Source organism: Elephas maximus, chromosome 3 (assembly GCF_024166365.1).
Source record: "Elephas maximus indicus isolate mEleMax1 chromosome 3, mEleMax1 primary haplotype, whole genome shotgun sequence".
NCBI classification, from domain to species: Eukaryota; Metazoa; Chordata; class Mammalia; order Proboscidea; family Elephantidae; genus Elephas; species Elephas maximus.
The window spans coordinates 64,333,345-64,359,024 of NC_064821.1; the positions used below are offsets into that span (position 1 = coordinate 64,333,345).

A 25,680-nucleotide genomic window follows, 5' to 3' on the forward strand; every position below is an offset into this window, starting at 1 on the left:
TTTTCCTAGTCTGTCTTTGTCTAGAAGCTCAGCTGAAACCTGTCTGCCAAGGGTGACACTGCTGTTATTTGAATACTGGTGGCATAGCGTCCAGTATCGCAGCAACACGAAAGCCCCACAGTATGACAGACTGACAGATGCATGGGGGAACATTTTGACTAGAGAGTCAAAAATGTTCTGAAGATGAGAAGAACTTTCAAAATTCCTATACCACATCTTACTGGCACTGCCATGGAAACTTGTGGGGGGGGCGGGGGATGCGGAGGAAACAGAACAGTGTTTATATAATAAGAATTTACCCAGTTTCTCCAAACTGACAGCACATAGATAATTCTACAAAAGAGCCCAATGCCTAGGGCAAAATGGTCTCCACTAAACCATTCACTAGGCTATTGTTTGACTTAAAGGTGACTTTAGGAAACCAGTTTCTTTAGAGCTCAAGGTTCAAAAAGGTCACCTAAGGGCAAATGGCCTGGGTGGGTCACCCCAACTTCATAGACCCCAGAAATCTGGATTCCAGGAGAATTAAAATGGTTTATCAGGAATTATCTTCTTTTTGCCCTCCCTTCTACTTACAGAAAACCAAACCCAAACCAGTAGTCACTGAGTGAATTCTGACTCATGGCGCCCCCAAGTGTTACAAAGTAGAACTGCTCCATAGGGTCTTCTTGGCTCTAATCTTTACAGAGCAGATTGTCAGGCCTTTCTCCCCTGGCCCGAGTGGGTGGGTTCGAACTGCCAACCTTTAGGTTAATAGTTGAGCACCAACTGTTGGTGCCACCCAGGGACCTGCTCTTCTTACAGACTGGGTAGGCAATGTTTACTTAACAAGTTTCAGTGATCTTGGCTCCCATTGATATGTAATTTAAAACAGACTAGACTCTCCCGTGTAAAAATTTAACTGGGTGTGGGAATCCCCTCCATTCTGCAGGATCCAAATACAATTCTATATACCGCGCCTCTTTAGTGATGGGCTTTAGGGATTGTCAGCAGGTTGACTTTTTGTGTCTACAACTGGCATTGCCTGCCCTTGACTCTCAGGGGAAGAACTGAGGAAAGAACCTCCCCAGACACCAGCTTCGCTCTGTGATAAATTGTAAAGGGAAAACTTTTGAGTCCTTTTAGGGCCTGGATAGTGCCTCATTCATTGTGTCCCTAGGGCTTGGCAGAGTGTCTGGCACAACGTAGCCACCAGATACATCTTTATTAAATAAATGTTTTGTATTAAACACACATGTATTTATTATGTGTTTTGGCTCCCACTGTTTGTGGTCGATCAGCATCCTGAGAGGTGTTTGCATCAACATTTTCCTATTCGAACTGAGAACCACTAAATGGATTGTGTTGGTGGAACTGACTTTAAAGCTGGGCTTTGAACCAGTGACTACATCATCCTGAGACCAGAAGAATTAGATGGTGCCCGGCTACAACCGATGACAGCCCTGACAGGGAACTCAACAGAGAACCCCTGAGGGAGCAGGAGAGCAGTGAGATGCAGACCCCAAATTCTCATAAAAAGACCAGACTTAATGGTCTGACTGAGACTAGAAGGACCCCGGTGGTCATGGCCCCCAGACCTTTTGTTGGCCCAGGACAGGAACCATTCCCGAAGCCAACTCTTCAGACATGGATGGGACTGGACAATGGGTTAGAGAGGGATGCTGGTGAGGAGTGAGCTTCTTGGATCAGGTGGACACTTGAGACTATGTTGGAATCTCCTGCCTGGAGGGGAGATGAGAGGGTGAAGGGGGTTAGAAGCTGGCGAAATGGACATGAAAAGAGAGAGTAGAGGGAGAGAGAGGGCTGTCTCATTACAGGGAGAGTAATTGGGAGTGTGTAGCAAGGTGTATATGGGTTTTTGTGTGAGAGACTGACTTGATTTGTAAATTTTCACCTAAAGCACAGTAAAAATTATTAAAAAAAAAAAAAAAAGTGGGCTTTGGACTGGTTCGAACCAGTTCAATCATGGCTGATAAAGCTAAGCCGGAACAGACCTGAAATTTCACAACGTGGGTGAACTGCAACTATAACCAGAATGGGAAAAATTATGGGTCGAAGCCCGGGAATGGGAGACTTGGAAAAGGCCTAGTGAGCTTTTTCAGAAGCATTAGATTGGATTATTGGCAGGACTGTGGAGAGTGATACACATTCAAAGCGGAGTGGTAGGTCGCCATCTTTGAGTGGGGCACTCCTGTTTCCTAGTCTGCTCAATTTCCCACAGGCGAGAGATTTGGTTGCTATGCAACACATACGCTGCCCTTGTTTTCTAAGAGGGAGGTTAGGTTTCTAGCAAGGCTTCAACCCATAATTTTCTCCTTCTACTTCACCCAAATTTTAAAAATGTGGGTCTGTTCCAGTTTCATTTTCTTGGCCATGACTGAACTGGCAAGGGCCTGTTCGAAGCCTTGCTTAAAGACCAGGATGGGACAGGCAGAAGCAGTATCAGATGTTCTGAAGAGGGTATTATTTTAACTCTTGCTCTCCAGTTCTGAGCTGTTGTAGGCACTTGGTAAACATAAACGAATGAGGAGAGTGGGCCTATATTTAGATGGTGCTGAGAGTCTGTGATGTGGCAAGGGCTTAAACAGTGCTCTCTGGAGTGCAGCCTAACTCTGCCCTTCTGGCAGAGAACCTGGTTCAGCCAGACAGCAGGGTGGAGGCTTCCTACTGCCCAAGCAGCCCCAGCAGCCCCAGCAGCATCAGTGAGTCATTGTCTGCTCTGGGCAAAGCAATTTTCAGGCACTCGGGAAGACAAAGAGATGACTCAGATGGTACAGGGAGCATAGAGCCTGGGCTCTGGAGTCTTAGTGTGTAGCTCTCAGCTTTAAACTGAGTCTGAGATACTTTATCTGCACAGAGGAGATCAAGAGAATACCTAACTTATAAGGTTGTTGTGAGAAGCAAACGAAATGATGTAAGCAAAAACAATTTAGCACAGGCCATGGGGCAGAGGAAGTATCCAATATATTTTAAGTGTATGTTTATTCAGATAAAATTCAGAGGGTGAGTGAAGAAGTGAAAGATTAATTCTAGATGGTGATGGCCTTGAACAATTTTCTAAATAGAGCTTAAATTTTATACTCTAATACGGACATTTTGGAGCCACCAAAGTGTTTTTAAAAAGCAACACAAAAAGATTGATAAAGGATAGCGAGGAAAGAGGGAGAGGTGGGAGTGTAGAAGAGATGGATTTGAAAGACATATTTTAATAAGATAAAAAATTAGAAAAAAGGAAGTGCTCAGACTGAAACCAGAACGTGCACTTTAAAAACCAGTACTCTTTTTTAACAAAAACTTATTCCAAGAGCCTTTTCTGAGGTCACAGTCTTGAACCCATTAAACATGACTATTATCTGGCCAGAGGTCTAAGTCAGCTTCTTGGATTTTTGGGAAACAGATTACACTTTCAGTAAGCCAGCAGTTGGCTTACCATGTACATATTATTCGACTATAAAATAATTAGCACCGGAAAGTTCCCATGCTCAAAAATCTCTCTTCTATATATTTCACCAAATTAAACAACAAATCCCTCTTTTAACATGCTCTAACTTTTCTTAAGATCCATGGCTAGAAGAACACGGAGGTTTGGGTTGGACTGGAGGAGTGGGAGGTGATGGCAGTGGAAAACGACTAAAAAGCAAATTATGTGGGGTTTATAAAAAGTCAGTACATATAAACCATGTTATGAGTGTAAAGTAATGAGGTTGATTTTGGACCATTTACCCCAGAATTACTCATGTAAATAGAAATTAGCGTTCTCTTTTAAAACACTCACTCTGGGTTGCTTACACAAAGTAGCTGTTTTCTTCTTCCCTTCACCTTGCTATCTACCCATATTCAACTGAACGATGTTGTTGTTAGGTGCTCTGGAGTAGGTCCCCATTCATAGCGACCGAAAGCCTTTTCTCTTTATTTACAAATGGGGCAGAAGGGGACATAAGGGTGCCCTCAATCTCTCAACAAACTTTTATTGTGCACTTACAGCGTGTGAGGAACTGTGCTTAGAAAAATAAAACCTGGCTTTGCCCCTCGAGGGTGTCTACGGAGAGGGGAGGAGAGAATGGGTGGAGACAGGTATGTTGTCAGGTGCCGTGGAGTTGGTTCCAACTCAAAGCGACCTTATCCAGCGCCATCTTCACAACTGGAGAGAAAGTCCCAAGTTATGATACGATGTGATAAAGGAAGGGCCCTAATTGAAGGACCAGTGAGGACACAAAGGAAGAAGTGACTCTACCTTGAGCTCTGTGTGTGAGAGAGGCCTCCACAGCGAAGGTAACTTTTGAATAACTGGGCTGGGGGGCAGAATGAGCTGGGGCAGACAGGAGGGAACCACGGGAGTAACAGAATGCTTTGGGAACGACAAAGAAGTTTCATAACCGAACGACAGAATCAAAGCAGTGTCGGAAGCAAAGTCAGGACAGGTGGGCAGAAGCCAGGCCATGGAAAGCAACTTTTGAGTGTCTTCCACATATAAATTACCGGTTACACGACTCAGTAAATCGAGAACCAAATTCCACCCTTCACTAATTCCTCACAGGCGGTTAAAACCCTAATTCTAAGGGCCTTGGTGTCTCCGAGCAGGTAAGCCGGGGCTTTAGCAGCTTCCCGGTGGCCGGCTGACATTCCTTTCCAGGTGCCGAGCGTCTGGCGGTGCCGCAAGGGGATCGCGTTTACAGCCGGGGCGGAGTGTAGAGGCGGCCGCGTCCTGGGGTGTAGGGAGCAGCCTGGCGGACGCCTTGATAAAAAGTATCAGTGGAGGGGGACTTTGGAGGAGCGAGGATGACGCTCGGCCACACAGAGAGGCGGTGCCAGGGCCGTTCGGGACGGAAGACAGACGGGAGGGCAGCGGCAACGACGGCGGGAAGGAAAAAAGCAGCCGCCTCTGCCCTAAGCAGTTATTCCCGACATGCTTCTGTCGGGGCGGATTTCAAACCTCGGCAACAACCACCTCCCCTCCCTCGCCCCCGTCCTGCCCCAGCAACAGGCGGCGGCCCGCTTCTCATTGGCCGGGCACCGCGCCGTCGTGTCTTGATTGGCCGCGGTGGCTCCCGGCTCCGCTTCTACGCTGGTCGCCACCTCCATTTTGTCGGTAGAAGCAGGAGGAGGTCAGATTGGAGACGCCGGCGTGGTCGTTAGCTACCTCGTCGGTGCTCGTGGGCTTTCTTCGTTCCGTGCCTCATCTCTCCCTGGAAGGGGAGGGAGGCTTCGACTTCGCGTAGGAGCCGCCCTTGCCGCAGTTCCGAGCTCGAAGTCGGTGAGTGGTGGCGGCGCCGCGGGCGCGGCCATGTTGGTGGCCGCACTCCCCATTGTTGGGGGAAGGAGAGCGCAAACAAGATCGGGAACCCGGGCGGGGCGCGGGGGCCGGGGAGCACCAGGTGCCCGGACCGGGACTCGAGAAAGATGGGAGCCCCTCTGGAGCCAAGCCTCCCGTCGGAAGAGCAGTTTCCGGGTTCGCTGGGTTCGAGTTGTGAGTGACGCAAAGTCCGGAAACTCGTAATTTATTTAGGGTTATTAAAAATGTCTGGAAGCCCCGCTTATTCTTTCCAAAGGAAGGGCACGCTGTTTATTTGGTTACTTGGAAAGTCAGTGAAAGTGAAACCTTGCATGTTCCATGTTCACTGGAGTTGTACCTGTGGAAGATGAAAAGCTGGCTTAGGTTGTTACGGTTTGTGAAAACTTACTTTAAAACGAGGAGCCGAGTGTTCTTAACCGGAGGAAATGCCTTGCATGATGTGGACAGGTGGGGAGAGGAGGCTTTGTGAGAACGGGTGGTGTGTTGAAAGATGGGGGAATTCTGGTGGGATTTTGAAAACACGGTGCGGTGTGTCTCTTTAGAAAACTAACACTTCTCTAGTTTGACTTAACATTTGTGGTTAAAAAATCCGTGTGAAAATTTGAAAGGCCCTTCCCAAGAAAAAGGTTAACAGAACTTGTCGGGGGGCTTGCAGACAGTTTTCCAAAATGTCTCAGGGGTTTCTGGATCTCCCGGATAAGAGAAGTTTTGAAATGATGGCAGTTACAAGGCCAGAGAAAGCCATCTCCAGAGACATTTTCTACCTTTGGTTCAGGAAGTAGCCATTCTTTATAGTCAGTTAGTTCTGTAGTTGATACACACGATCAGTTCATTCCATTTTTTTAATTGAAATAATCTTTACTTTTCTAGCTGGGACTTCTCTGAAACTTGTGTGCTGAGGAGACTCAGATGTTGGCCTCAGCTCCTAGGCTGAACTCAGCAGATCGGCCCATGAAAACTTCTGTATTCAGACAGAGGAAAGGATCCGTCAGAAAGCAACACCTGTTAGCCTGGGCTTTGCAACAAGGAAGAGGACAGGTAGTGGAAATCCTGCGATCTGAAAAGCAGACTGAAAGGTATAAAAATTCACGTTGTAATGGAGAATTTTATTGGGCAAACATTTTATAATGGATCCAAATCCCAAATCAGTTGTCATTTTTAAATAGAGGATTGTTCAGATTTGTGGGCAAGCTTGTTTTAGAGAAAGTAATAAAGGTTGTGCATATGATGAAGTGTGAACCAGCTTACTTTAACTTTCTAGTTGCAGCAGCTGAATAGCCATTTTTGAGATTGCCCCAAAACTTTTGAAATTGCAATTTGGGACTATACGGAAGCTTTTTAAAGAAAAATTTGAACCTTTTTTCTGGGCTTTTATTCAGTATTTTGTTTTCCATTCACTTATAGGTGACAAAGAAGCTGAAGATGGGTGGTGGAGAGAGGTATACCATTCCAGTTCCCCAATCAAGAAATGTTAGTAAGAACCAACAACAGCTTAATAGACCGAAGACCAAGGATCAGAATTCCCAGATGAAGATTGTTCATAAGAAAAAAGAAAGAGGACATGGTTATAATTCACCAGCAGTTGCATGGCAGGCCATGCAAAATGGGGGGAAGAACAAAGTACATTTTCCAAATAATCAAAGTTGGAACTCCAGCTTATCAAGCCCCAGCTTGCTTTTTAAGTCTCAAACTAATCAGAACTATGCTGGAGCAAAATTTAGTGAACCACCATCACCAAGTGTTCTTCCTAAACCACCAAGCCATTGGGTTCCTGTTTCCTTTAATCCTTCTGATAAAGAAATAATGACATTTCAACTTAAAACCTTACTTAAAGTACAGGTATAAGATAAAATATTAATGTTCAAACTTAGGTATCACCCTAAAGAATAGTCGGTGGGTCCAAAACAAGTTTACTAGAGAATTAATTCTGTATGTGTAAAACTGCTAATGTGGAAAATACGATTAGGTTTTTTGCTTGTTTTCTGTGTTATGTGCACTGTGATGTAATGATCGTATCAGTGCAACTTAAAATTACTCAAATATTAATAATTGTACTTGATATTGTGTTCTCATTTGACTAACTCTTAAACCATCCCAGCTTAGATTTGGGGAGTGGTAAAGGAATCAACTTTTTCTATTGCTTGTTGGGGAAAATACTAATTTGTCATTCATGGATCAGTAATTTACTTGTTGAAAACTTGTGTAACAGATTACCTGCATCTAGCTAAGACAGACAAGGGTTGAGAACTAATTAACATTTGAAGGTTTAATGTCCTAGAAACACTCAACCAGTAATATGCCAACCTGATGTACTGCCAAAAAAAAAAAAATGTGAATTTTTAACGAATACTTGCATTTTAGTAATTGTACAGTGGTGAATGTGAAAAGGGCACTAGGGGCTTATTAAAATGAGGCACAGGACACCCCAGTGGCCTCTTACATGCAGTGGGTAGGTGTCTGCCAACAGATGCACCAAAACCATCTTTTATAGACACGGTATTGGGTCGTCACTGAATAGCTTTCAAAATACATTTTTGTATTACAACGCTGCACATGCTGTTGACAGTGATCTGGCCTCAAATCATCCCTGGAAAGCTTACTTAAAGTTGGGATTGTATAATGTGAAAGTTTTAAGTACCTAGGGAAGTAGGAGCCATGTAAATAAACATGTAATAAATTTGTAGCATATGTAAAGTTTTGTTGGCTTTTATCCTACAAAAATAGACTATTTTAGTATGAATTTGCTGAATGTAAGACCGTGGACTTTTTTATACTATGGCCTAATTTTGAAGGTTCAAAATTATTTGTTTTTGAAGTTTGCCATTGTGCTAAAGTGCCAGTGTATGTATGTTATAATTGATTTGGTTGTAAACTATATTTCAAAGTAAATTCTAGTGTAAGAAGTCTTATAAGGGAAAAAGCTTAAGCTGCTAAAACACTTCCTATTTTTGAGATGTGAAATGCAGTACAGGACTATTTTTTTTCCTTATGCCCAAAGATTAACTACTAAAGGGTCCCACCAACTTTTAAGATTATGGCTCTCACCAATTTTTGTAACCTATGATGCTAGTATAGTGTGCGTGATACTAGCATATTGTGCTTTGCTAGTATATTTTTGTTGTCATGAATAAATACAACCTGAGGGGACTGTTTATGCAAAATATGTAAATTCCTGCATAGTATCTGGATACACAGCATGTTAACCCAATAGCACATTAAAGAAGTGGTGGTGGGAGGTCAATTTCAAAATTCTGATTGTACAGGCCCTATTTTCTGATTTGGCAGCTCTTTTGATGTTTATAAAGAATGGCTAAGTTGTATTTCTCCAAATAAATGCAGATGAAATAATGTCCAATAATATTGCTATTCTAAAGACAAATTTATATAGTACTTAACGCACATATAAGAATTTGAAGCATGAAATTAAGAATAAAATTGTTTTTCTCCCCAGTGGTTTGTTTTTATTTAAGAATGAAGCTCTATGACTGTAATAGTTTACTCTTAGGAAGCATGTAATTAACATTATTGAAATAACATAGGACCCTTAGTCTGAAAAGAGACAACTAATTTGCTAATTGTTGTTGAAGACATTTGGATTAGATTGATAGCTGAGCAATTAATTAAAGCAGCTACTCTTGACTCCTGCCCACCCACCCCCCATAAAAAGGCCACAGAACTGTGTCTTCACTCTCTGTACATTTTAAGATGATTTAGGCTTATAGGAAAAAAATAGCACAAGAGTTCCTTAAGTTGACAAAGAACCACACCTGCTTTCTACCTGATGGTTCCAAATGATGGGGTAGCTTATAAACTAGTTCGAGTAATCAACCCAAGGCAAGGCTGTATCTTTTCATGCAAACTTCAATAACCAATTCGGAGATAAGACAGGATCAACATTTAGGTCTGTTTTCCCTTTTGTTCCTAGTATTTCTGTAAGAAAGAATGCCAAGGATTGCCAAATGGCTTCAGGGTAACCTGAATAAAAGCCTGATCGTGACACCTAGCTTAGAAAGGTGCTACGTAATACTGTCTTTAGCCTACCGGAGATACGGTGACAGGAATTTACCAAATCAGTGCACTTGTGAAAACCGAGAAATGGTTGAAACCTTTCCTAAGATTTTTTTAGTTGTATTTTCATAGGCAATTACTTTGTAAAACAAGAAGGACTGAGTACAACTCTAACACTTCTTAAATGAGTACTCGGCCACAAATTTAAAAGGCAAAGCTAAACGTACAAAAACAAGACTTTCTAGCTCCTACTGAAAAACCAAACCCACTGCTGTTGATTCCAACTTAGCGCCATATAAAGACAGAGCGGAACTGCCCCATAGTGTTTCCAAGGCTGTAAATCTTTACTGAAGCAGACATCTTTCTCCCATGGAGCTGCTGGTGGGTTCAAACCACCAACCTGGTTAGCAGCTGAGCGCTTAACTACTGTACCACCAGAGCTCCTAGACCAGTGTTTCGCTTTCCAGCATATCTGAAAAAAATCAAGGGCATTCTCTTTACAAACTACTGTCCACTCTCAATGAAATGAATTTACATGCCTTATTTTTTATTCCACATAAGAAAAACCCAATCTTTAATACATGGGTGAAACAGTTGTTATATGAATACACAGGAACAACTCAGTAAGTATAACCAACACTATTAGAACAGCCGGCAGGGGAAAATACCCAAAAGAGAAGGAATTTTTTCCACAGTGACTAGCAGAATGTGGATGTCAATAATCAAAGACAGTTACCTCATATCAACTTATCACCATCTAAAATGAGATCAGTTTATCCCCTGGACTCCTAAAAAAAGCCCTGAAGGTAGAACACCACTAAATTACGGGCAGTCCCTGCGTTACAAACTTAGTATCTCCTAAAGCCTGTCACAATTAAAAATTTGAGGTAAGTACAAAAGGTTCGGGGGGCGCTCCTTTGTGACACCTATCAAAACATTACCTTAAGGAGGTTTTTAGTGTATCTGGAAGTGTTTTAATTTTTTTTATGCATACAAAGATACACTATATACTAAGACAAACATTTGATTAACCGACATTAAGTATGAACCATACCAAATTGTTCTGACTTGTGAACAAATCTGACTTAGAACAAAAGACTTAGGAACAGAGCTCTGGGGACTGCCTATCTTCCAGAACCGGTGTTGTGCTGCCTCTATACCTCAAGATTTTGTAAAGAATATGTTCAAAGAGATTGAAATTTGGGAAGCCAGGCTTGAAAGAACCTGAGTCACAGCAGCTGTAAGATCTTGGATTGCATTTAACCTCTTTGGTTTCTCACCCAGAAATTACCAATTATCTTGTAAGACTGTGAAGAGTGAAACACGGTATGCAATAAGGCTACCATATGGTAGGCATGACAATGTTTTCATCTGTAAAATGGGAACAGAATCCTTCCTAAGAGTTTTTAGGATTTAAAAAAGCAACATACAGCTTGACATCTTAGGTGCTTAATAATACTGACAGCATAAATGGAAACCACAGAAGGTAATTTAAAGCAATTCATTCTAAGGCAACAGCTATCAAAACCACGTTGGCCTTTTTTATATTTAAAACTTTTCAAGAACTATCAAGTACAGTGATAATTGTACTCATAAAAACCAAAGGACAAAATATTTTCCAGCAAAAATAAAACCAGAAGGCTAAGTAAAAAGTCAATTTAAGGATCCACCAATATTTTTTTTGAACAAAATCTCAACTGACTACCCCACTCTCCTTGAAGTTTTAACGTCACTTCAAAAATAAACAAGGAAGGGGGCAAAACTAACACAAAATTACACAAAATCCCTGCCTCTAAGAACCACCACCTAAAGTCTTAAGGCTGGTGAGTATTTGTGAAGGTGTTAAATACTCTTCTAAACTAAATCTAGTCACCTTTGCTCTAAGTGAACTTGAGATTCCATTATATCGATTTATTGTCCTGATGAAAATAAAGTTATAAAAAATTATCCCATTTGATTAAAACAATAATAAAGATGAACTAAATGAAAAAATACGGACTAATCTAGGATATGCTATTTACTTGCCGTGTGATCTTGGGCAAGTTAAAATTCTTTTCTAATACCTTCCTTTCATCCCTCCCTTGGTTAAGAACTCGGCTGCCAACCAAAAGGCTGGTAGTTGGAAACCCTACGGGGCAGCGCTACTCTTGTCTTATTAAGATTGCAATGAGTCGGAACTGACTCGACGGCAACAGGTTTGGTTTTTTTTTTTTTAAAGTTACATGTATCCTGCTGTATTTTCAAAATCTTTATAAATTCAAGGGTTAAATTCCACTGCTGGATTTTTAGAGGAATAAACTTTACATGAAAAGCTTTAAATGTGGCAAGAATATGATGAAAATCAAATATGTTTAGTGAGCGATGGAATCAATGTATAGGTGAACAAACTTCGTATCCTAAAATAAGGAACTAAGGAATCCAAAACATTTTGTGATACTAAAAAAGTTATTTATTCACTATACACAGAACATGTCCCCTATAAAATGTACATGTAAATCACTAAAAAGTAAATTTGGTGAACATTTTCTCAATTACAGAACATACTAAATCAGTTGGGATAACAGCCCTGTCTGCCTCAAAATAATCTAATTTTAGCACCCAGAGTCTCTCCTTTATATCTAATGCAAAGTTAAGTATTTATTTTGGGGGTTATTTCCTAATACGTGTTTGAAGAGGCAGAGTTAACAACTTAATATAACTCTAGTATATTACAGTAACTGCACAATAAATCAGTTTATTACAGATTAAAACAAATCATTTTTCTCATTATTTGTATTAATGGGATGCAAACAGAAATACTGGATACTTTAAAATGGCAGATAACCACAAAATTACTTTGATAGCATATTGGCTTTTACAATTACATTAGGATATGAGTGGTGTAAAAATATTGTTATGAATACACCTCAAACAAAACAATGAGGCCATACTGTAATGATTCGCTAGATTGTGCTCAGTAGACATTTATTGAATAAACGAATTATATCTGCTTTCTCCCCAATTACCCAGTACAATGTTTTGCCCAGACTAAGGGCTCAATAAATGTTTGCTGAATATACTGACTATGAAAGAGGTGAGTAGAGAGGACCCTCTTAGCCGGCTCTCAAGTATTATACTTGGAAATCACCTGGGTAAGAGTAGTTTAATTAAGGAAGATGTAAACGGCATGTGGCGTACAAGTAAATAAACTCAAGATGCCAACAAAGCAAACAATTAAGCAGAAACACTGGCACTGGAATAAACAAAGGCAAGGTTTGCCAGTAACAGCCCAAAAGGAACTGACTTCTTTAAGAGACAACCAAGAAAAAGTTTATATTGGACCATACCTTTCCCCACCCAATTCAGTTTGAGACAGACCAATAGAGGCACTGTAAGAGACTATGGCTGTCTTCCTTAATATTCAGACATCCTAGTTTTCAATAATTTATTATGGACCTATTACTCATGAATCAATATAAACCTATTCATATTTAGGGATTAGTTTCCACAAGTACAAAGTTGAATTTCCTTTTATTTGTCCTAAAATGCTTACTTTCAAACTTGAAGGGACTTCAATTATTCCATGTAGTTTTCGATAACATTCTTTTATCTTTTCAGACCAGAGTCAAAATATTCATACAGTATTCATACTGCAGCACCTTCCACCCACCCTTTGGTCGCTTGAACTGCCCTTCTTTGGTTCTTTTTCCGCTTTCTCAGATCTTTCTTGAAGTGTAGTAAGCAGAACTGTACTGGGTATTCCAGCTGCAGTTTGGTCTTAAATAAAAGAAGGATGTTTGTCAGTTTGGTTTTCTTTATTCTTCTCTGTGGTATACAGGATTTTGTTAGTTGAACTGGATGTAGCAGCTTACTGGGCCAAATTTTTCAAGAGAATAGTACAACAGCCCCCAGGTCTTTTCCCTGGGTCATTAACTTATCAGCTCACACTCTATGTAGCACCTGTCCTTCCTCACTGAAGCATTATCTGTCATTTTTCTTCTTGCTTACTTGGCTTCGAAAAAAAAAATGCAGAGAGATCTTAAGTAAAAAGAGAGGTGAACTATCAACCCTCACTTGAATGGTCTACTCTATTTAATAACGAGCACAGTGCCAGACACAGTAGATACTCAGTAATTCTGGAACTCAATTACATAACCCAAAATTAAAACACTGTGTAAGGATCCTCATGAAGTATCAGTAGGATCTTAACTATCATGGGTTCAATCGTAATATAGCACAATTTTTGAAGTTTACTTGAGAAACATATAAGGCTCTTAAAAAAAAAAAACAGTCTGAGTTTAAAAACAAGTTTGGCAAACAGAAATTAAAACACCACACCTTGAGTTCTACAATTTCAGTGGGCTACCTCCTGGATCTACTTTTGGAATTCATATGATTATTACACAGCCTACTTTAAGTTTCTTACTGAAACTGAGGGTCTGACATATTATGAGAAAGCTTATTTTTTATCTCTCAAACTGTAGGTTCATTAAAATCATCCAAGTATCGGGCCTAGGCTTAAATCCTGGCTCTGCCATTTACAGCCTTTGTGACCTTATCCTCTTTGTGCCTTAATTTCCTCATCTGTCATATGGGGATAATGGTATCTTTTCTTACAGGGTTTTGTGAAGAGTAAACAGTTTAACATGTAAAGGTTTCAGAACAGTGTCTGGCACATCATAAATACTCAATAAATATCAGCCAAAATTACTGTCATTGTCAAGTAGCTAGAATTCAAACTGCAAAAACTAAACCACTTCCCCAAAGTGGTTACCACTAAATATTAACTGCTCACCAATATTCAATGTAAAAATATTTTGAACTATGCCATAAACATAAGGCTGAATGTATCTTGTTTATGAAGAGGGGAGAGCAGAAACACTGGTCCATCCACTAATGAAAGTATCAGCTTACAGTTAGCTGCCCCAAATTGCCTTTTAACACTACCAATAACCTCTAAATTATTTAATCCAAGAGGCTTAACGAGCAATCATGGAACGACTTTTGTATTACGTAAGGAACTTTTAAGTATTCTGTAAAAGATGTAGCTTTCTGGTAAGTCCTATCATTTCCAGAGTCAAAGTTAATTCTGCTTAGTCCAACACTGATTAAAAATATTCCTAAGTCTACAAAGGATTGTTTTCATGGTAATTTTAGAATCATATTCCAAACTATAATAATTCCAGTTAATCATTATTTCCTTCATTTTGTTTTTATTATAGCATGTTTGCTTAATTTACAGCAAGCAGAAAATAAGCTGGGTCTTGTTTTGATCCAAACATTGATGTTTTAAAGGTTGTACACAATATTTGTTAAAAAGAACATATAAAAATACCTTTTTAGAAGCTTCTATAAGAAAGAAAATACAAAGTTTAACCCCACAACTTTCCTCTTAACTAGAACTGCAAACTACTGCTACAGTTTTAAATAGACTTTTTGTTGTTTAAACTATACATCCAGGAAAATCTAAAAAAATTAAAGAAACGTGCATATAAATGATTGCATAGCAGAACATGAACATTAACTGCAAACAGTAAAGAAATGAAAGTTAGAAATACTATCAAATATACAAAGGTTCTAGAATCAATCCTTCAAAACACATTCCACAAACAGTATCTAAAAATCATCTTTTGTTCTTTACAGGCAGGCCTAGATAACTAAAACCAAAACTGAAAACAGTAATCCTCTAAAAGGAATTGCCTCTCCACAATACTTCTTACTTTTATCTGCAAGAAAGCAATCTGGGGTTTTAAAAGATGCTACCTTTTATTACGAAATGAGATTGGATATGTAAAGTCACTTTTATTGCCCCTAAAATGAACTTTCAGAAAAATACTAGAAATTATAAATGGTTCATTAAGGGTATCATTTTCTCATTTTTAGTCAGGTATTGCCAGGTCTACACTGATAATAAAAAACTCTCAGAGATGTCATTCTTGCTTAATATTGACTAATTCTTTTTCCAAAATTATTTTAAATTTCATGGCACCACAGAATCACCTAGTAATGAGGGTGTTGTCTTTCATCTTGCCTCACATTAAATAAACTGAGGTGTAAAGAGCAAGCCTCCTTCATAAAGAGATAATAAGATTTTGATACAAATGCACACACAAACTGAGTGCTATAAGCATCAAAATTCAGTTCTTTTCCACTATCCATAAACACAAATAAAACCTACTTTGAAACAATCTGCTTCTAATAGCAGTAAGAAAACTAAGCATTACGGTCAACAATGTCCTTAAAATTCAGAGCAACTACAAAACATTTCCTCCTAAAATTATTTCTGCCATCATTGATCTGCTCAAATTTGTTTTTCCTGAAGTTTCTATGTTTCAAGTCTTCATAGAAATCAGAAAAAAGCAGTGAAGGCTCCATGTTTCGGTCAAAAACTCAATCTCTCTGAAAATGCTACCTAACCCAGTTGTCATCGTTGTCCAAGACAACAGAGCTAACAAAAGAACTATTTCACACTGAAAACTGAAATCAACTATTATCATGGGCCTAGACATCTTAACAAGTCATGAAGGTCCACCCTGAACCTAAATGTGTCTGAGCTGTGTTGTCCTGTGGCTACCACCTCACTTTTGTATCATTCTATTTTATTAACAAGCTACATTTCTAGGTTAACAGTTCTACCAAATATTGATATGAAAGTTTATTTTTCATAAGACAATGTTGCAAATTATGGTCAACCAACATCTTTTCACCAATACTCCAAGCATAAAAAATGAGAATCTTTACAAAAATATACAGAGACACCACAAATTGGTAGCTGCCCATAACATTAAACAAACTGGACTCTTAAGAGTGGCTTCTCAACAGCATATCATTTTAATTATAACCATTGCCTGGTACAGGGAAAACTAACAAGTGTTTTTTAAGCATCATTGCAACATTGTATTCCTGATAATTTAAGTAACCCAAACTATGAGTAAATGAATGATACATGCCTAAAAATTATCATGGTTTATATATACTATTAGTGGCCACTGGACTTAGGACTAGTCCAAGACCTTGATCTAGATTTTGACCTAGACCTAGACTGTGATCTTGACTGAGATTTGGATCTAGGTGGTTCTTTTTTCCTTGATTCCTTTTCATATCTTGAGCCAGACTTATAATGTGTTTTGGAATCTGTTTTAGAGGTGCCTCTAGTTTTGGTGTGAGATGCAGACCTAGAACGTGATTTAGCCTTCATTTCTTTCTTGGGCTGGGACTTGGACCGTGATCTTGAATTGGATTTAGATCTTGAAAAAGATCGATTTCGGTGTTTGAATCTTTCAAAACAGAGGAGAGATACAATTAGAGTAAAAATTAGATTCTATATTAATCAAATTTGTTATTTTTAGAGCAAAAGCTCACTCTGAAATTGAAAAATATATAGGTCTTTTTCAAAACAAAGTTATTTACCTATCATTGTCGGAATGGCTTCTGCTACGCCGTGGTCTTCCAGTCGGTCTACTGCTAAAAAGTATACCAAAAAAAAAAAAAAAAAAAAAAGCAAACAGTGACAAGCGTCTGTTCACAGAGATTCTTTTATAGTTTCTAATTAAAAAAAAAAAGTGACCCATAAAACTTTTAAAATGAAACACTAAAATATTTTTAGTCTCAATGAAACATTTAACATACATAGTTAAAAGTACACAAAAGGGTAAAAACAATTAAATGTGCTAGCAAACATAAATCTTTTCTAATGGATCACTGTGTTATATACATCACACTTACTTTCTAGGGCTATAAGATCTTCTATAGTTGTAATCAAAAGACCGACTTCTTGATCTCCTTCTTTCATAACTTCGGCTCCTAGAACGTCTGTATCTGTCATAATCATCATAGCGTGAAGAGCTGTAGACATTCCTCCCTTCCTTGGCTTTCATTTGATTTGGTGCTGTGAAACACACAGAAATATTCAGCAACACTAAAAACTTAGTATTTAAGCCCTCGAAAAAAATTAAAACTGATAAACTGTTTTCCTGCATCCCTTTCCTTACACCCCCATCTGTGTCAAAGTTAATGTAAATATTAACCTTGGAAAAAGTTATTTATTTTCAAGGAAGTCTATTAGAAAAAGACTTCTATGTTAAAAATTCTGTCCTCAAATCTCTCTCCCACTGTATTGTTTTTTCAAGGTTCTCTCACCATCTAGCTCGTTGTCTAAGATATGCCAACTACTCTGACATTATGAAAACATATTATGTTATTTTTTAAAATTCAAAACTTACACCATGACAAAGAAAAGCAGAAGAAAACTTAATTAACCCTTATATAATACCTTCCTTACACACACACTGCATTCTTCAATTCTTATGTTATTTCATTTTAAATTCTATAAACCAGACACTTATATGTACATAAACAACAAGGTGAATACTCAGGAATCCATCATTCAAACAAGAGCTAGGGAAAGCGTGTGTCCACCTAAATGCCCCTCCCCCCTTCAGCAGCTATTTTAATTCCTATCTTTTAGTATCTTGGGGCCAAGGTAGCATTATGGTTGAGCCAGAATTCAAACCTAGATCTATTTGACTACCAAGGCTATACCCTTGCCCTGCCTCATCCATATACAGCAAATATCTGGTGTATGCCTGCATATATAATAAAAACGAAGTACTAACAGAAAACCTATTCCAAGTTTAATTTATATACCTTTTCCCGGTCTAATCATATCCATTTTCATAACCATGTGCCCAAAGAATTATCTAATTATACTTTGAAGACAAATGGCTTAAGAGACTCTTTTTAAGTTTTACTCCTTTTAATTTCACCCCTTGCATATTAAACATGCCATAACCGATAGTACTGATCAACTTTCTGAAGAGTCCAAGTGTATTTCAGCCATTCCAACCTCTTCTACATCCTGCCTATGTCTACCCTGAAATTTTCTAATACATCAGAAAAATATAATCAAATATTGTATTCAAGATGCTCTATCTTCTCAAAAACTTCAAAAACTATCTTTTTGGGTTTTGAACAGGTAAACTGCTTAAGTATTTCCAAGAAGAAACCTCAATGCAAAATACTGTCTAGGAAGGACAAATACACATTAGACATAAGGGTACTTACTCTTCCGATCCCCCTGTGCAAACTGGATTTCAATTTGACGCCCACAAATCCATTTTCTGTCCAAATTATGTAAAGCATCTTCGGCATCACGAACATCCTCAAATGTGCTAAATGTTAAGGGGCTTGGGAAATTTTGCAAACTTTGATAATGAATGGAAAGCTCAGTTGGTAAGCCTCAAACAACTCAATTTCCCGATACTGTTCTACACAATCAACCAGACCCCGCTTACTAGTTGCCTGACTCAGCTATAAACACTTCACTTATGATTTCCCAAGGCGTAAGTTTTAAAAAGCAAACGTGAATATACATTTTTAAAGTTATCATTAAGATGTCAAGCTCAATCATGAAACGAAAAACTTCTTGACCAAGTTTTAAGAATTAATGTTATAAAACAAGACAAAAGTCAGTTCTACATTAGATGTTAAAACAAAAAATTCTTAAATAAAACTAAGATACTGTCTTTCATATATATTTCAAGGAAAACAAGAAAATGCCAATAGTTCTTGTGTAAGCAAGCAGAATATACCTTACATGATGAAAGTACTAACCTTGAATTAATTTTACTTTTTTCTTGGATATGTCTAATACTACTGTTTTACTTATTTGTCTTCCTTGCATCACACACGGAAGACTGGCACACTAGCCACTTATGAGCATCAAGACAGAGTCAAGCAATACTCAAGACAATCACTGTATCAAAAGCACATTACATCCATGGCGACTGTAAAAGCATGCTGTCAGTAAAAACAGACTAGGGGATCCTAGACTCAAAGGCCGTAACTGTGACATAGCTGCCTGCAAAGGAATGGGCCGGGGATTGGTTTCAACTTCAAGATAATATTTATCAGCCTGAAGCAAGAACTGCTGGTACCCGTTTTAGATTTGAGAGGCTAAGCTGCCTTGTCTTGTCCTTCCTTCCCTTAACATCAGCAGTACCACTATGAGAAGTCCTGGCTTTACCTAGTTATCTTGTCCACACCTAGCTCCTTTCCTAAAACCACCACTCCTAACAGCAGCCAAGTACACATTCAGGACAGCTTGGGAAAGGGAGCTAGGTTAGGATTCGGTGTTAATTTTCATTTTATCTTAAAAATCACTGTTCTAACCTGTCCGCTTCTATTTCTTAAATTTGAGAAGACAAAAGTGGTGGCTGTGAAGAGCTGATTAAAAAACCAGAGAGTAACATATTCCGTTCAAGAATGATACTAGTGCTCTTTTATCCCAGACACCAAATGGCCTGCCTCCCCAGTTTTCCACTTTTGTTGTGAAACGATTCAAGGCCTGAAGCAGGTTTCCAGCTCTCTCTTCCAAAGGCTGTAATATGTAGGTTAAATGGAAGGAGAGGTTTTCCCAAGTCCTAAATCACTGGGCTTTCAATATGAAAAAGCAAAGGGAGCACAGAATGTTGACTATTGTAACTGAATACCCCTCAAGGTTAATGCTGCCAGGCACTAAAATAATTAGGATTAAGTTCACTTAACGGGCATACTACTTTATTTTTTGTTACCCTAAGAGACAGAATACAATCATTTAAAAAATGATTTATATCAAAAGAACTATAAAAATTATCAACGAGCTTAACAAAATCTTCCTCTGGTGCTACCCTCAATAACGGAATCCTGGGCTGGATGGACCATGGCATGGTTCTACTTTACCTGTTAACCCAGGACAGGAAAAGAAGGCTAACTGAGAATGGAGTTAGGTAGAAGAGACAGGGACAACCAAATTTCACTCTGATGCCAACCATGGCAAAAATATGTACTTCAGAGTCTTTCTAAAAACACAACTGATAATCCTGTTACCTATTTCCTTTTAACTATTTTAAAACCATAGAAAGATTTACTGGGGGCACATGTACAAAAAAAAAATTATTCTTCTTTAGATGACAACCCTTTTCTGGCTCAAGTTATCATATGCTCTTGACTCAAACTACTGGTTTCCAGGTCACCCCCAAAACAGGTAAAATTGCTAACTTTACTAGGCCAGATATAGCTCTTATTGTTTCTGTAGCAGAGATTTGCAACCAGTTCCTACAATGTCCTTGATCACTGGTTCTGCAGGAGCAGCTTTTAGCCTTTCCCCACAAGATGAGTCTCATTAAGACTCAGCTAACTTCAAGTTTCAAGAAATCCACTGAATTTAAACATTAGAATTTTTCCTAGTCTGAGGTCCAAAGGTCAAACCTCTGTTGTTGCAGGGAAATGATCTCACTGAAGGGACAGGAAATGCTGTCACCTGTAACTCTGGGTCAAGCAATTTCCTATAGACACTAATAAGGTACCCTGACTGGGGAGGTGGACATCTGGGACACATTTAGGGCCAACTGATCATGTGCACTGAAGCACTGCAGGGCCAGCAGGCTTCACAGCGCAAAGCTTCAGAAGTGTGGAGTGTGTGTGTGTGTGTGCGCTTCCAGCAGCCACTCAAATTTATCTATAAACAAGTAGTATTTCTAGTGGATCGAACCTTACAAAACCACCGGAGGTATTTCTAAGTAGTGCCAAGTGCACGTACCCGTCTCCCCTTTGTACAGAGTTCTGTGGAGTCAGCCTGACCCCAGAACCTCAGGCTACTCCAAAGAGCACTGCCTGCTACCCAGTGGCATCTGATCACTCGGTCCAAAACAGAAATATGCCGAGTTTAACCTTAACAATTTTACATCCTGGTACACTTTAACTTGACAAGCTACGAGTGTGCATTTACACAAGACCACAATCACAACATCAAAGGCCCACACAAATCAAGTTACAGGTTTTGTCACTAGACCAAACCAGAATAATTTTGAAAGTTAACTGCTTACAAAACATAAAAAAAAAAAAAAAGGAAAATAGTTATTCTGTAGGATACATCAGGTATGACTCCTTTAATCTTGGCCATCATTCAACTTCATCTTGACCTTTAACTCTTTAAGTGCTTGTCAGAAGGACTTGTCATGAGATGCTTGGCCAAATATGACAGATGGCTTTATCTTTAACTTTGAAAAACAACCTTTTCCCCCTTTTGTAGATAAAGCGAGGCTTTGTCTCCCATTAGGCTTGTCCTTCTTCCAGCTTTTCTTTATTTTTTCTTTTCCCAAACTCTCCCTTCTCTTCAAGCCTGATCCTTAAGAGGTCTTTGGCTTGTCTACTTGCCTTAAGTGAGTGTTGAACTCTACTCTAAAGGTTCTTTCATGCTTTCTCTTTGGGGCCGCCATAACTGTACAGCTTTACATTCTCTGAGGTAACAACAGAGGACAGCAAATTAGGGGACAATATTAAAGAAGTTTACCTCATTGTTATACAATTTGTTTTTGATCAAGTGATTCAAATTAACAAAACAAGAATACCAAACTTTATATTGCTAAGCACAAGAACACATTAATTTTTAATCTGTTTTAAATTAAAGGTGGTAGCAACCAGAGTGCATTCAAATTTAAAACACTTATTATAATCACTGATTTGAGTTTCAGCAGCATGAACGGGAACTTAAATACTTTTACTCTTTTTGGATTAATTTTAAGAAATAGTAAGAATAATGTGAGTCAGAATTAATTTTCAGAAAATCTGACGACATAAAACACTTATTACAGGATAAAAACAAACTACTTTTTAGATGTTACCTCTTACATAAACTTGAATTTCAAACTTCAACACCCCTCACTAATCAGCCATCTGAAGAAAGGATATTGAACATAAGCAAATCCTCTTGGACGTCGAGTGTAGAAATCAAGTGGAACATACACATCAACTATAGGACCATAGCGACCAAATTCTCGACGTAAATCTTCAGACCTAAAACATCATAAAAAGACCCCCAATTTTTATGTTCGTACCCTTAAAAGAGTTTCTTTGTAAGAAATAAATATCTTTTTATAATATCTCGACCAATGAAAGGGGCTGTGATTTAATAAAATGGACACGTGTGGCCCATAGTTCACAGCTGTGCTCCTGGGTGACCTGAAACTGACAAGCCTTCTAAATCTCAACTTAAGAACGTAAGAAAATGAACAACCAATATATCTTTTTGTTCAATGAAAGCTATACACCAAACTAAACCAAACCCATTGGCATCAAGTCGATTCAGGCTCACAGCAACTCTATGGACAGAGCAGAACTGCCCCACAGGTTTCCAAGGCTGCAAAATCTTTACTGAAGCAGACCGTCCCATCTTTCTCCCTCTGAGCAGCTGGTGGGTTTCTACCTGCCACCTTTCCGTTAGCAGCCGAGCGCTTAAGCTACTGCACCACCACGGCTCCTCAAATGAAAGCTATAAAAATTTGGAAGATAAAATCTATTACTATTTTACATTAATATGTCCAGGGGTCAGGACATATAACAGTCATATAGAATTCGATCACAATTTATTGTTTTTTTGGGGACATGGTTCATTTTTCATTAAAAGTATGGAAATAGGTTGTAGCTAAGTCTCTATTGCTAATGTGTTTCTCCAATCAACTCTTTAACTGTGAAAAATATTAAACACTTATCTTGTTCCCCAAAATTTTAGACACTGGGTGAGACAACAGGTGGATATGATTTGAAAAAATAAAAGCCACAAACATATATGACTCCTTAAATAATAAATGTAAAAAATGACAAAGGAGAAATTTTTCTAGACACCAAAATATTTACTATTGCTTTTTTCCCCACTTAAAAGTCAGGACAAAAAAACGGGTAACCACACACGGCTAGAACAAACCAAAAAGTCTGATGATTTGTGAAACATGAAGTATCAATTTGGTATCTTCTAAAACATTGTGGAGGCAGTTCGAAGGAATTAAGGTAGGTGCACAGCCTATTTAAGGTACGGGCTGGATTGATCTAATTTAGCTATCAACGTCCTTACGGAAAGGGCTCCCAAACCCCCCTTCTCAAACGACCGGAATTTCTGGGAAACGGGAAAATTAAATTCCCCAAATCTCAAAATTCCCGTTCTCCAGACATCTCCAACAGGCCAAAAACCACAAACGTATTTAAAAAGCATCAAATGCTTCGCCACAATCCCCTCCCCCCACACCGTTATTTGAGGGCATAGAGATATTATTGTTTTTGTCTTAAAGAAAACAATTTCTTGGCCGACGGGGCGCGCACCCCCCAAACCGTGAACTTCCAAGGGGCGCGGACAGGCCGCCGCGGTGACTGCATGCGCGCAGAGAAAGCGGGGAGGAAGAGGCCTCCGAACTGCGGAGGAGGCTGGGGAAACGAAAAGGGCGCCACGCGGCCCGCGCTCCTCGCAACGGCCCAGCCTGGGCCTGGGGCGCCTCTCTCGCTCCCACGCGGCGGCTGAGCCCGGCGGTGCGGCCTAGTTCAGGCGCCAAAGCCGGCGTGGGACCCGCCATCTTCATCCCTTCCCCTCCCCCGGCCCAGCGTCGCCGCCGCTCCGGTCCTCGGCACGCTCCTGCGGCCTCCCAGCGTATACCCGGCTACCTCCCCTGTACACACCTGGTGTCGTCAGCCACGTTCCTCACGAACAGAGACGTGTTGGGTGGACGCAGGTAGCGGGACATGTCGGCGGCGAGTATCTCACCCAGGGGTACTAACGGACTCCGCAAACCGTCCGCTGCTCCTGCGACTGAGCCTCAGACACACACAGCCAGAGAGCTCCCGCTACGCCAACCGCCTCTTCTCGCGAGACTTCACTCCCGCCTCCACCCCGCCCTACCTCCCCGCCGCGCGGGGACTGCCAACGGTTCTTTCCCGCGAGAGCACGAGGCGTGCGCCTGCGCATGTGGACAGCTCGGGTTGGCCTAGGAGCTTCGGTCTGATGCATTGGCTTCTTCCGCCGCCTCTTCCTTTTTACCGCCAACCCACTCTTTGTTTCTTTCTTGTTTTATTTTCCCGCTCTTTTCTGCTTTGTCCAGGCCCCAAGCCTGGAAGCAGATGTTTTAGTCCCTACGCCAAAACAGCATGGTCCTTAGAAGCAAGGACGTGTTGTCAGAAAGATGAGTTCCTGAAGAAGGACATCATGCTTGGTAGATGACCAGCGAAGAATAGGAAGACCCTCAAACGGGTGGATTGATAGTGGTTGCAACAGTGCGCTCAAATCTAACAAGGATGTGAGGAGGGCACAGTACCGGGCAGCCTTTCGTTCTGTGGTATATAGGATCGCTATGAGTCGGAACTGACTTCGGCACTTACCAACAACAATGACAACTGGACGAATTAAAAAAAAATTATCATTAGGGGGCACCGCCATAAAATTTCCTGTCTGGTCCAAGTTATGCCCTGGCTTTATATTAGATCCCTGTCCAGCATGGGAAGAATTTACAGCCTCTCGTATTGGGTGTAGGAGTCCTGGCCTCGCAGTGGTTAAGTGCTTGGCTGCTCATGGAAAGGTTGGCAGTTCGAATTCACCAGCCACTCTCCGTGGGAGATAGATGTGGCAGTCTGCTTCTGTAGAGATTATAGCCTTGGAAACCCTGTGCGGGCAGTTCTCTTCTGTCCTACAGGGTTATAATGGGTCGGAATCAGCTCTGTGGGAAAGGGTTTTTATTTGTGGTGTATTGCTTTTGGAAAGAAGTGTATAGCCTTGCATAGAGATGGGTCTGTCTCCAAAGCTTTCATCATGTGCTGCACACTCCCTGAGCGCCTTTGCCTAGGCTGCCTCTTGCTCACACCCTTCTCAGTTTTGGGATGTCCTTGCTGCTCCACTTATCTAGGCTCTTACCTCCTGGTAAAGGTCGTTCTCAGACTTTCCACATTTTAGTCGCCCTGTCATCTACAGTGTTTTCTGTTGCTAAGGGCTTCGTGGGTATGCATGTTCCAGTCTCAGAATCTGTTTACATTCTTAAATTATGGAAGACCCCAAAAGACTTTGTTTTTGTGGGTTATATCTATTTACTGAATTAGAAATGAAAAGGGGGACGTTTTTAAAACACAAGCACACATGCCACTTCCCTTCATTACATGTAGCCTAGGTAAACTCCATTCTACATTTCTGAGAGAATGAGCATGAAAAAGGCAAATAATGTATTAGTATGGTTTTGACCTTTCAGACACGCTTGAAGAGTCCTCCCATCCGTACTTAGATAACCATTCCCTGCTCTATTAGACTAAACTTCTGGAGATGAGGCACCTCTTCTTAGCATGCCTCTGGCATGTAGCACAGTGCAAGCAGTAGCAGGGACTAAAACCAAAAAACCAAACCCATTGCTGTTGAGTGGATTCAGACTCACAGTGACCCTATAGGACAGAGTAGAATGGCCCCATAGGGTTTCCAAGGAGTGGCTGGTGGATTCGAACTACCCTGACCTTTTGGTTAGCAGCTGAATGTTTAATCACTCTGCCACCAGGGCTCCTTAGCAGGGGCTCAACTACTGTTTAAATAAATGATCATTTATTTTTACAAAAGGCCGTAA

General features: G+C 40.1%; 2 protein-coding genes across 7 annotated transcripts; one reads left to right on the top strand and one right to left on the bottom strand.

Annotated features, from left to right (window-relative positions):
* The first annotated feature begins 4,104 nt into the window (after positions 1 to 4,104).
* Positions 4,105 to 7,939, top strand: PNRC2 (proline rich nuclear receptor coactivator 2). 2 transcript variants are annotated; one of them, XM_049878258.1, is made up of 3 exons: positions 4,105 to 4,272; positions 6,164 to 6,369; positions 6,698 to 7,939. In XM_049878258.1, exon 3 carries the CDS (start codon positions 6,716 to 6,718, stop codon positions 7,136 to 7,138), a length of 423 nt encoding a protein of 140 aa, XP_049734215.1. In that variant the 5' UTR covers positions 4,105 to 4,272; positions 6,164 to 6,369; positions 6,698 to 6,715; the 3' UTR covers positions 7,139 to 7,939. The 2 variants fall into 2 exon arrangements, with proteins under 2 accessions (XP_049734215.1, XP_049734214.1); XM_049878257.1 differs by lacking the exon at positions 4,105 to 4,272 and adding an exon at positions 4,659 to 5,254.
* A 2,523-nt stretch (positions 7,940 to 10,462) lies between these two features.
* SRSF10 (serine and arginine rich splicing factor 10) lies at positions 10,463 to 23,949 on the bottom strand. 5 transcript variants are annotated; one of them, XM_049878263.1, is made up of 6 exons: positions 23,765 to 23,949; positions 22,008 to 22,114; positions 18,344 to 18,445; positions 17,006 to 17,168; positions 16,691 to 16,741; positions 10,463 to 13,057 (listed from the first exon to the last, which is right to left on the bottom strand). In XM_049878263.1, exons 1-6 carry the CDS (start codon positions 23,827 to 23,829, stop codon positions 12,997 to 12,999), a joined length of 549 nt encoding a protein of 182 aa, XP_049734220.1. In that variant the 5' UTR covers positions 23,830 to 23,949; the 3' UTR covers positions 10,463 to 12,996. The 5 variants fall into 5 exon arrangements, with proteins under 5 accessions (XP_049734220.1, XP_049734219.1, XP_049734221.1 ...); XM_049878262.1 differs by having other exon boundaries at positions 16,691 to 16,744; XM_049878261.1 differs by lacking the exon at positions 10,463 to 13,057 and adding an exon at positions 14,471 to 16,557.
* Between the last annotated feature and the right edge of the window lie 1,731 nt (positions 23,950 to 25,680).